Source organism: Dendrobates tinctorius, unplaced genomic scaffold (genome assembly GCF_039654945.1).
Source record: "Dendrobates tinctorius isolate UK_male_01 unplaced genomic scaffold, ASM3965494v1 ptg000434l, whole genome shotgun sequence".
NCBI lineage: Eukaryota > Metazoa > Chordata > Amphibia > Anura > Dendrobatidae > Dendrobates > Dendrobates tinctorius.
Window position 1 is genome coordinate 873,747 of NW_027362097.1, and position 11,908 is coordinate 885,654.

Sequence of the window (11,908 nt, forward strand, 5' to 3'; positions counted from 1 at the left end):
TTGTGTATAGCATTAAAATTAGCCACCTAAAAAAAATCCTGGGCAAGCTGCACATGTGTATGAAGGAATGAATTGGACTACTATACACACTGCTTCTTTTTTCAAACCTCATAGGATGGGGGTCACCCGTTGTCCCAGAGCCAGCGCTCCGCATCTGGTGAGGTCCAGCCATCCAGGTATTAAATGGCAAGGTATTCATGCCCATGTCGTGCTACGTTACTACGTTTTCCCTGTGACAGTCACCATTTGCTGGATGTGAAAGATCTTCTGGGACGAGAAACCCTTTACATTACAAGCAACGAAATAAAGAAAAAGAAGAAATAAGGCAGAAACAACTAAAAACGGATCCGTACCCAAATCCTTCAGCTTTGCCCAGATATTGGTGGCCACCTCCGTTCGCTCCACCAGGGGAGTCTCTGGCATAAATGAGCCACAGGCGCGCAGAAAGAACCACGCCTGGTTGCTGTTGGGTTTACCTACAAAAAAAAAATATTGTATTATTCATCTATATATCTAAACTATTTTCAAGATCACGGTTTGCTGTTAGATCCCAATTGTTTGATTTTTGTTGAATTATCCATACTGTACAACAGGCTATTAAGGATCTATACTGATGAAGAAGAAAACGTGCCTGTACTTCAAGGACTTGACCCCTTTCAGAAAAGTTATTCCTAAAATTTTTTTTTTTTTTTTATAAAAAAAACTAAGTCTTGACTCATTCTTCTTGTTTCCAGCACTGACTCTCCACCGTTGCCCCTGGGGTTGGTCTACAAAGGGTGACGTCAAAAGAGCAGTAGCCAATCAGCGAGCTCTGGGGCTTGTGCCATCTTAATTGCAAGAGCCACCGAGCTCAGTTATTGGCGGCAGCGCTGCAGACGTGACGTCACCGCTGCAGACAATTACAGACACTGGGAGCAGCGACGGAGTGTCAAGCCTGGACCAATGAGAACAGTTCATTTACTACTAAAAAAGCTTATAAGAAAAACTTTTCTGAGAAGGGACAACCCCTTTAATTCCCCTTGATTTAATGACTAAGCAGGTCTCAGCAGTCATACTCAAATTTGGAAGTTACCACCTATCCATGGAACAGGCAATAACTTCACGATCGCTGGAGGTCCGACTGCTGGGAATCCCACCGATCCCAAAAACCGCCAAGTGTGAGTGGAGTGGAGGTCGGGTATGCACTGCTGCTCCACTCATGCGTAATGGGTGTGTCAAAGCCCAGCAGAGCCTCTCTGGTTATTGGGGTGGCCCTCTTACCTAAGCAGCTTTCCCCCTCACCTCCAAGATTCAGAAATATGATTGACAGCAGGTGTTCATTGACATCCATCAGAGTATGTTGTGGGGCATGCTCTGTGACCTGTGCAGAGGTCACTGCGCAGGAAGGAGGAGAGTGTGAGCTCTGACCATCACTTTTTATGAATTGTAGATTCTGTGATATCTATATAGAAAAGAGTAACCAGACATCGTAACCCTGCCTGTGATAATGAGATGACTGCTGAGAAGTGATCTCTACAGAACAGGACAGGGATCAGAGGGACAACTGCAAGATTTCAGGATGTTTTCCTTTTTTTTTTTTTTTTTTTTTTTTAAGTCACAGACTGTGACATGAAAACTTAATAAAAAGATTAAAAATTCTTAGAAATTCTGTGGATAAAAACTTAGAGGCCATTTTCTGATAACACATTCCCTTAAAAAAATGCTTGCAAATGTACACGGGGAACTTTAATTTTTACCCGTTTTGCAGACTTCTTCGAAAGTTTTCAGCAGGTTTTGCTTGCCAACACGTCCACTTCTCTTCAGCTTGGACCCCATCAGATGAATTGACCACCCTTCCTGCCATGTTCGCACCCTGGCTACCGGAGCGGGCTCGGCTTCTGAGCATCCCTTCTCTTGTGCAACAACTGTAAGTAATCTGGATGAGCCGCTCAGGCACCTGACGGAATAATTAAAGAGGAATAAGTAAAAGGTACAATACAGTGAGAGTTTTCCTACAATGATTTGCATCCTCCTTGTTTTTGTCCCCCCCCCCCCCATCTTTGTGGACATGGCTAGTGGCTACAATGCATTCGTTCCATCTACAGCACTTGACCCCTGCAGACAATCAAGTGGTCTTGGAAGTCTACCTTGGTACCCTCAGTGACTGGCTGCAGTGGTCACATGCGATAGATGTGATGTATCTAATGAAGCCATGGCCACAAAGACCAGTGGTGAGTAACGGAAAGAAGTTCCTTCTGTTATTTTTAAAGGGAATCTGTCACTACATTTGTATCTAAGGAAATTGTGATATCACAGTATAGATACTTATCTCCCCAATAAAAATTATACCTTTTCTTTGCACAGATTCAATCTCCAGCCATGAGAAATTGAGAAGCCGTATGCAAAGCAGACTGGATGTGCGCTGGAGGCGCGTCAGTGCACATGGAAGAGAATCCAAGAGCACCGACACGCCCCCAGTGCACCGACACGCCCATTTGCATATGCCTTCCATAGTAGATTCATCACATCTGGACCCAGGGCTGTGGAGTCGGAGTCGTGGAGTCGGAGTCGGTGCTCATTTTGGTGGAGTCGGAGTCGGTATAAAATGGACCGACTCCGACTCCTAAAATATATAATAAATTGGGTACAGTAATTCAATGCAGGATGTGCTGAATATTTTTTCATAGGAGTTTGGGAAAGTTATGAAATGTCCTATAAATGGCTGTTATATTCCTGATCTATGGCTACATTCACACACAGCGTTTTTCCTGTGTTTTTTGAGGATACGTTTTTCAGCTGCAAAAGCTGATCATCTTTTTAAAAAACTGCATCACCTGAAAGGTTTTTGAGCTCATAGATAATGTTTTCAATAGCAAAAGCAGATTAGAAATCTGCTCTATCTATCCATTTATCCATATCTGTCTATCCAGATCGTATCTGTACCAAAAAGAATGAAAACCGGGTAGTACACCAATATATATTCTGTTCTATCTAAATATCTTGATTATTGGATCATAAAAATGATTAAATGTCTGAGGTTCACATTGTACTACAATAAATTTTTCACTTAAATATAAGCAATATGTGTGGGAGTCGGAGTCGTGGAGTCGGAGTTGGAGTCGGAGTCGGAGTAAGGGAAATTGAGGAGTCGGAGTCGGAGTCACAGGTTTGGCTTACCGACTCCACAGCCCTGTCTGGACCATCGGCTCTCTACAAAAAAGGGAATCAACTTTATAGAGGCTAAAAGGCAGTAACGCGGCCTACTATTTCTATATGTAAAAGAGCGGCGAACCATTAAAAATAAACGGACAACCCCTTGAGCCACAGACACAAGTACAAATTTTGGCACAAAAATGTAACCTTTTTAGTTCTTTCTGGCCTATAGTCATTGTTCTCTGGGCCGAGCTCAGCAAGATGTGTCCGAGAAAATCCGGTGCACATTATAGCAAAAATCTGGGCCTGGTTATAACGGCTGTATACGGACCAAACCTGGCAGGCCCAGACTCTTCAGGCCACCTTATTTGCTAGGCGGCAACAACACTGTGCCATAGAAATTATCTAAAGATCGTGACTCTGAAGGCCGAGGAAATGCAAAGGAATTAGTGTGGACCGAGGGCACCAAAGAGACAGCATGAAGAGTGGTTAGCACAGAGCTCAGGATTCCCCACATGGCACGGGGCCGCCCGACCCAGACGCACGGCACGGGGCCGCCCGACCCAGACGCCCGGCACGGCACGGGGCCGCCCGACCCAGACGCCCGGCACGGCACGGGGCCGCCCGACCCAGACGCCCGGCACGGCACGGGGCCGCCCGACCCAGACGCCCGGCACGGCACGGGGCCGCCCGACCCAGACGCCCGGCACGGCACGGGGCCGCCCGACCCAGACGCCCGGCACGGCACGGGGCCGCCCGACCCAGACGCCCGGCACGGCACGGGGCCGCCCGACCCAGACGCCCGGCACGGCACGGGGCCGCCCGACCCAGACGCCCGGCACGGCACGGGGCCGCCCGACCCAGACGCCCGGCACGGCACGGGGCCGCCCGACCCAGACGCCCGGCACGGCACGGGGCCGCCCGACCCAGACGCCCGGCACGGCACGGGGCCGCCCGACCCAGACGCCCGGCACGGCACGGGGCCGCCCGACCCAGACGCCCGGCACGGCACGGGGCCGCCCGACCCAGACGCCCGGCACGGCACGGGGCCGCCCGACCCAGACGCCCGGCACGGCACGGGGCCGCCCGACCCAGACGCCCGGCACGGCACGGGGCCGCCCGACCCAGACGCCCGGCACGGCACGGGGCCGCCCGACCCAGACGCCCGGCACGGCACGAGGCCGCCCGACCCAGACGCCCGGCACGGCACGGGGCCGCCCGACCCAGACGTTCTGCATTGCAGATTGAGGGAACAAACTCTTCTCAAATCATTTTGGTAAGTTATGGCTTTACACCTCACATCTTGTTCTTTTAATTTTGAAATATGTTTCAGATAAATCAGGGTGCTAATATTATATAAGACCATGGCTGCCATTGCAGATCTCACAGGGGAAGCCACGCAACTTTCCCAGAGTTTTCAAACTGATACCAGCAGCACCCCGGCCAGATCGGACATCAACCAGCTTTTCCTAAAAACCACTAACTAAACTTGAAAACTTAATGAGAAAAAGTCATTATCTCATTCTGAGCTTTGTACGACTTCTACACGACACCACGGACATTACATTCACTTTATCAGAGATTCTTCGGGCAACAACCGACTGATAACAAAATAAAAGAGAAGCTCCATTCATATGTTCATATGTGCAGACTGGGGAAGCGAGGCAGAGGAAAGGCACCGGGACCTCCTGGAGGCAAAAATCACAGAATAGCCAGGGGCAAAAAGGGCGCCACAGAGCCGGAGCCAGGCGCAAAAAGGGCGCCACAGAGCCAGGCACCACAGGCAGGAAAACCATCCCCAGGGGCATCACATCGAGATAGAAAACCCAGAACACTGCATCAGAGCCAAGCACCAACCCAAAACCCGACACAAAATCTGCACCAGGATCAGATATGAACCCTTCACAGCACCAATACCCTGGCATGAATCCTGCATCCTGGTACCAGCTATTTTCAGGGATGAGTTCCACATTAGCGATGAGCGAACGTGCTCGGATAACATGTTATTCGAGTATCTCAGGCGTCCTCGAATAATGTGTTCGAGTCCCTGCGGCTGTGTGTTCCGCATCTGTAGACATCCTCAACACGTGGGGATTCCCTAACAGGCAATCACCGCATGTGTTGAGGTTGTCTAACAGACGCAGAACACACAGCCGCAGGGACTCAAACACATTATGCAGACTCGTTCGCGCAACACTATTCCACATACTACTGCCGGCCACAAAACCTGTGCCAGGCATTTATCCTTTTCACGAACAACAGGGCAAAAATATGTACCGGGACTAGGAACAAATCCACACATCTCAGCATTGATGGAGCTCGCCTGGCATGCACCCATTAATACTTGCAGTGCCGACATTCATCAGGCGTACTACACCCCCTTATCCCAGTAGTTCAGGTGCTCGTCAGGCGTACACCCCCTTAACCTGGTAGTGCTGATGCTCTTCAGGCGTACACCCCCTTATCCCGGTAGTGCCAGTGCTCTTCATGCATACATCCCCTTATCCCGGTAGTGCCAGTGCTCTTCATGCATACATCCCTTTATCCCGGTAGTGCCAGTGCTCTTCATGCATACATCCCTTTATCCCGGTAGTGCCAGTGCTCTTCATGCATACATCCCTTTATCCCGGTAGTGCCAGTGCTCTTCATGCATATATCCCCTTATCCCGGTAGTGCCAGTGCTCTTCATGCATATATCCCCTTATCCCGGTAGTGCCAGTGCTCTTCATGCATATATCCCATTATCCCGGAAGTGCCAGTGCTCTTCATGCATATATCCCATTATCCCGGAAGTGCCAGTGCTCTTCATGCATATATCCCATTATCCCGGAAGTGCCAGTGCTCTTCATGCTTATATCCCCTTATCCCGGTAGTGCCAGTGCTCTTCATGCATATATCCCGTTATCCCGGTAGTGCCAGTGCTCTTCATGCATATATCCCCTTATCCCGGTAGTGCCAGTGCTCTTCATGCATATATCCCCTTATCCCGGTAGTGCCAGTGCTCTTCATGCTTATATCCCCTTATCCCGGTAGTGCCAGTGCTCTTCATGCATATATCCCGTTATCCCGGTAGTGCCAGTGCTCTTCATGCATATATCCCCTTATCCCGGTAGTGCCAGTGCTCTTCATGCATATATCCCCTTATCCCGGTAGTGCCAGTGCTCTTCATGCATATATCCCCTTATCCCGGTAGTGCCAGTGCTCGAGGCACATACCCGCTTATTTCGGCAGTGCTGATGCTCGTCAGGCGTACACCCCCTTATCTTGGTAGTGCCGGTGCTCGTCAGGTGTACACCCCCTTATCCCAGTAGAGCAGATGCTCGTCAGTCGTACGCCTTTATCCCGGTGCTCGTCAGTCGTATACCCCCTTATCCTGGTAATGCCAGTGCTCGTCAGGCATATACCCCCTTATCCTGGTAGTGCCAGTGCTCGTCAGGTGTACACCCCCTTATCCTGGTAGTGCCAGTGCTCTTCAGGCGTATACCCCCTTATCCTGGTAGTGCCGATGCTCGTCAGGCATATACCCCCTTATCCTGGTAGCGCCGGTGCTCGTCAGTCGTATACCCCCTTATCCTGGTAGTGCCGGTGCTCATTAGGCGTATACCCCCTTATCCTGGTAGTGCCGATGCTCATTAGGCGTATACCCCCTTATCCTGGTAGTGCCGATGCTCATTAGGCGTATACCCCCTTATCCTGGTAGTGCCGATGCTCATTAGGCGTATACCCCCTTATCCTGGTAGTGCCGATGCTCATTAGGCGTATACCCCCTTATCCTGGTAGTGCCGATGCTCATTAGGCGTATACCCCCTTATCCTGGTAGTGCCATTCTCGTCAGGCATATACCCCCTTATTCCAGCAGTGGCGATGCTCATCAGGCGTACACCCCCTTATCCTGGCAGTGCCGAAGCTCGTCAGGCGTATACCCCCTTATCCTGGTAGTGCCGAAACTCGTCAGGCATATACCCCCTCATTCTGGCAGTGGCGATGCTCATCAGGCATATACCCCCTTATCCTGGTAGTGCCGATGCTCATCAGCCGTATACCCCCTTATCCTGGTAGTGCCGATGCTCATTAGGCGTATACCCCCTTATCCTGGTAGTGCCGATGCTCATTAGGCGTATACCCCCTTATCCTGGTAGTGCCGATGCTCATTAGGCGTATACCCCCTTATCCTGGTAGTGCCATTCTCGTCAGGCATATACCCCCTTATTCCAGCAGTGGCGATGCTCATCAGGCGTACACCCCCTTATCCTGGCAGTGCCGAAGCTCGTCAGGCGTATACCCCCTTATCCTGGTAGTGCCGAAACTCGTCAGGCATATACCCCCTCATTCTGGCAGTGGCGATGCTCATCAGGCATATACCCCCTTATCCTGGTGGTGCCGATACCCCCTTATCCTGGTGGTGCCGATACCCCCTTATCCTGGTGGTGCCGATGCTCATCAGGCGTACACCCCCTTATTCCGGCAGTGCCAGAGCTCGTCAGGCACTTTGGCACCAGGTATAGTCTCCCGATCCTAGCAGTACCGCCAGGCACACAGTCTGCACCAGAATCAGGTCTGACCCCGGCACCAGCATAACCTTGGGCAGCGCGGCTCACCCCGCACACAGCCTCCCCCCTGCACCCAGGCTACCCGTATAAGACAAAGGACACACACAGAAGCAGGCACCTGGCTGGCAGGACGCTGGGCCGCCGGGAGTATGCTGGCAGCACGCGCACTCCGTTACGCAGAACAAGCCGGGCACCAGCCAGTAGAGCTGCCATGTTGATCAGAGCGCACGCCGGCCAAGGACAGTGGGAGCACGTGACAGCTCGGAACTGTCAATGCCTGAGGAGGGGGGACGTGACGTCACTGTGGAGCGGCCCCGGGAGAGACAAGAAAAGGAGACCATCAGACCGGAGTAAAGAGCAAAGGATAGTGTAATATTTAATACAAGGTTGCATTCTGGGGTTAGGTGCATGTTTTTCATAGCCAAGGCTGTATTTAAAAAAGCGTATTCCCCTCATCATTTTCGAGTGTAGTGGTACAGTCCAATCGGAAGGGGCCAACCATGAGCTATCCCTGCGGTGGCTGCATTGCGCATCTCCCTGCTGTCGTCCATTCCTGATGACAGGACCAGATCTCAGGGATAGTTTTCGTAAAAAAATGTTACCACAGGCATAATAAAAAGTGAACAAAAAAAACTTTATTAACATTTGAAATTTAACAACAATGAGATGCACACGGCCAAATTATTTTTTTGCGCTTTCATTTTAACTTCAAATAGCCAGAGCTGTTTTTTTTTTATATATATTTCCGTCCCCTTTGACAAACAGGGGCTTTTTTTTAATCAAAACCATTCACATCAACATATAATGGATAGAAAAACGTAAAAAAAAAATTAAAAGTGCGACAAATGGTGAAAAAAAAGTCCACTGTTGTTTTTTGGCGTGAGTTTCAATTTTACTGTGGTGATAGTGCGGTAAAAATGACCGGGCAAACTGATTCTCCAAGTCACGGTGTTTACGGCGATATCACACTTATACAGGTTTTTAAAATTATATTAGTGGCGTAAAGGGAATCCGCCAGCAGGTTTTTGCTATGTAATCTGTGAGCAGCATGGCGTAAGCGCAGAGACCCTGATTCCAGTGATGTGTCACTGGATGGCTTGCTTGTAGCGTCCAGCTTTGTGGAAACAGTTTGGGGAAGGCCTTTATCTGTTCATCATGACTGTGCCCAGTGCACTTAGTTCATAAAGACATGGTGGGGGGGAGTTTGGTGTGAGAGAACATGGCTGGCCGCACAGAGACCAGAACAGAGATCGTGAGCTCGGCCTCTCCCGAACGTCAGTGTCTGACCTCAGAAATGCTCTACTGGACGAAGGGGCAAAAATTCCCTCAGACACCTGCAAAATCTTATAGAAAATCTTCCCTGAAGAGCGGAGGCTGTTACAAAAAGAAGGACCATCTCCATATTAATGCCTATGGAACTAGATTGGGAGGTTATACAACGCCCTGTATTTTTGTCTATATAAACTCTGTGCATATGAAGGTCATGGATGAGGTTCCTCTTGGTCGGATCCCCATTTTTTAGCCAGAGCTAGGAGCAGCTGGAAGAAAAAGTATTTGACTCTGGAAGACTTATCATCCAAAGGGCAGCTCCTTGGCGATGGTTCAGAACCCCCTTCATATGTCCGCTTAAAAAAAAAAGTACACGTGAGATGGTTCCGTTTTTGCTATCCGTGTGGCTTTCTGTTGGCCGTCTGTATGTATGTAGGGAAGGTGACCTGACGGACGGACGGACGGACTAGTCAGAGTGAAGAAGGAAAGGTTTGCACAGTGTAGGTAGGTGTCAGTTATTACAGTGGGGAAACAGCTAGGAAAGTGTAGTGGACGTGCAGTACCTTGGGTTGACCATTAGATGGCAGGGAGGAGTGTGAGCAAAGGACTTGACAACAGCTTAGGGCTTTAGAAACCGTTGGTCAAGGGGGGCGGGGTTACAGTGACTGGGGACCGGGAGAGCTATAAATACTGAGGGAGGGTTCCAGAAGGTTCCAGTCCCCAGGGGGAGCTCCAGTGACAGGAGGACTGCGACAGTCTGTGCGCTGTGAGGAGAATCTAAACCAGGGGGACTGAGGAGAGAGAACGTCAGGGGGGTGGTCCTGACAGGAAGAACCGCAGAAGGGACAAGGCACTGGGTGTGAGACACCGTATTTGACACGACGACTGATCAGTGGAAGCGCTGTTGGTTTACGGGCCTAAGGCGGCCACAGTGACGGACCTGTCAGGAGCGTCGACGAGTGAAGAGGGGACGGTGTGTGCATACACGTCCCCCAGTGTAACGTGCGGTGTGTAAGAAGCGGCCCTGGAAACGGAGGGCAGTGAGGTAAAGAAAGTGCGGTGTGCTCTGAGGCCGTCAGACAGACGGCGAGTGAAATAAACTTAGACCTGTTGCACCCAGGATCTGCCTCCATTGTGTCTCTGTTTTCGTCTCTGCGCGGTAAGAAGAAGGACCACCCCCCCAGCTCGGCCACCGACCCTACATGTACGTGTGTCATATCAATGTGCTGCTGTCCATATGCAGTCACAGGTGTAGACTAAAGTGAGTATAGGTCTTGGATATGCTGGTTGTCCAAGGCAGATTCAGGGAAAACCTGCTCTGGGCTTTTTGTGTTTTGAAACAGACTGCAGGATGGTAGTCGTGCAGTCCTCTTCATTCCTCGCCAGGTTTTCCATGTGGCCGAAGGCCACAGATTCTAGTTATAAACCCTGCAGTATAGGGTTTGGGTGTGTCAGGGCCAGAGTCAGTTGGTGTTTGTTACAGTGTAGAGCAGTCAGCTTTGCAGAGCTCCACCTGTGTGAGGCAACACAGGCAAGCGGAGCCAAACAGCCAAGGAAGCTGAGGGGTCTGACACCCCACAATGTACACAGCGGTGAAGTCACCCACGGCAACTGATCTCAGGAGGTGGACTAGCCTGTTTAGTGAATGTAAACTGGAGGATATGATTTCTTGCTGCGATCTGGAGGATATCATGTACTGTGATATGCTGTGAGTAGAACATTAACACAGCGGTGCAGTCGCCCATGGTAACTGGTCTCAGGAGGTGGGCTGGTGTGTTTAGTGACTGTAATCCAGAGGATATGTGCCCGGCTGTGAACCGGAGGTGGACTGTCCTGTTTCCCGGCTGCGAACCGGAGGATATTGTGTGCTGTGTTTTGTGAGTTGAACATTAAAGAGCCATTTTGTTTTGAACTTTGCTGGGTTACTGCCTTATCACTGCATAGTGTGCCACCACTGCACTACAATAGATAGGTAGATAAATAGATTTGCGGGATATGTTCCCCGTGTAGAATATACTCCCCTTGTGGTGTGCCTTTAAAATCATTATACTCTAATTGGGAATATTTTCCCTTAGTGAAGATGGTGATAATTCACAGTATTAGGGTTCAAAAACTTTTTTGTACCTTTAAAAGTGCTTATATATTCTTTGTATCGTGTTTGGGAATGTTTTCCCACAACCAAGATGGTGACCGTAGATGTAAGATCCTTATCACGCAAGCGCGAACTACCTCACAAACTCTACGTTATATGATTGGCTGTCCATTTGTGACGCGCATGGTCTTGTCCATACACCTACTTTTGGTGTTCTATTTAAATGTATTTGTCTGTTACAATCGTTATGGGCGAGTCAATCTTCTGATTAATGCCACACATGTGCTTGTATTAATTCAATTAATGCACTTTATATCATTATGACTATATCATATTCTTATGGATTTTTAAGCTATTCCCACATTATGTATCTGCCATGTACTTTATCAATATCACCTGTTAGGCTACATTCCCACGATCAGGAAGTAGCAGCACTTTGGACGCAGCACATGTTCGCTGCATCCAAAGCAATGTCGTCTATTGAACGCAGGTAAATCTGCATGTGTTCATTGAACCGTGTGGATTTACCGCATTCGATACATTCAAAATGCTAGTCTCCACAAGAGAAACTGACATGCTGCAGTCTGGAGGGACACGCTGCATGTCAGTCTCTGCGGGTGATCCACGGGCGTACATACACTCGTAGTGTATGTGTATCCCGTCCACTATGCTGTAACAATTGGCCGCTGCAGTCTTGAAGCTGCATAGTACGCTACGTCAAAAGCGTTGCAAATACTGACCGTGGGGGCATGTACCCTTATTGAACTGTACACTACTGTTTTTTCATTGTTTTTCAATAAAGAGATTCTAACTATCACAAGATTTAATTCTGCTATTCATATTTCCTGTCTGTATCCACTCATTG

General features: G+C 49.5%; 1 protein-coding gene across 1 annotated transcript in view; it reads right to left on the reverse strand.

Annotated features, from left to right (window-relative positions):
• Positions 1-7,954, reverse strand: part of LRPPRC (leucine rich pentatricopeptide repeat containing) — a 213,246-nt gene extending 205,292 nt beyond the window's left edge. The window contains exons 1-3 of the mRNA XM_073564219.1: positions 7,801-7,954; positions 1,737-1,936; positions 354-476 (exon numbers count right to left, since the gene is read on the reverse strand). Of these exons, the coding sequence (XP_073420320.1) occupies positions 354-476; positions 1,737-1,936; positions 7,801-7,895 (418 nt within the window). The 5' untranslated portion in view covers positions 7,896-7,954. The remainder of the gene's footprint in view (positions 1-353; positions 477-1,736; positions 1,937-7,800) is intronic.
• Between the last annotated feature and the right edge of the window lie 3,954 nt (positions 7,955-11,908).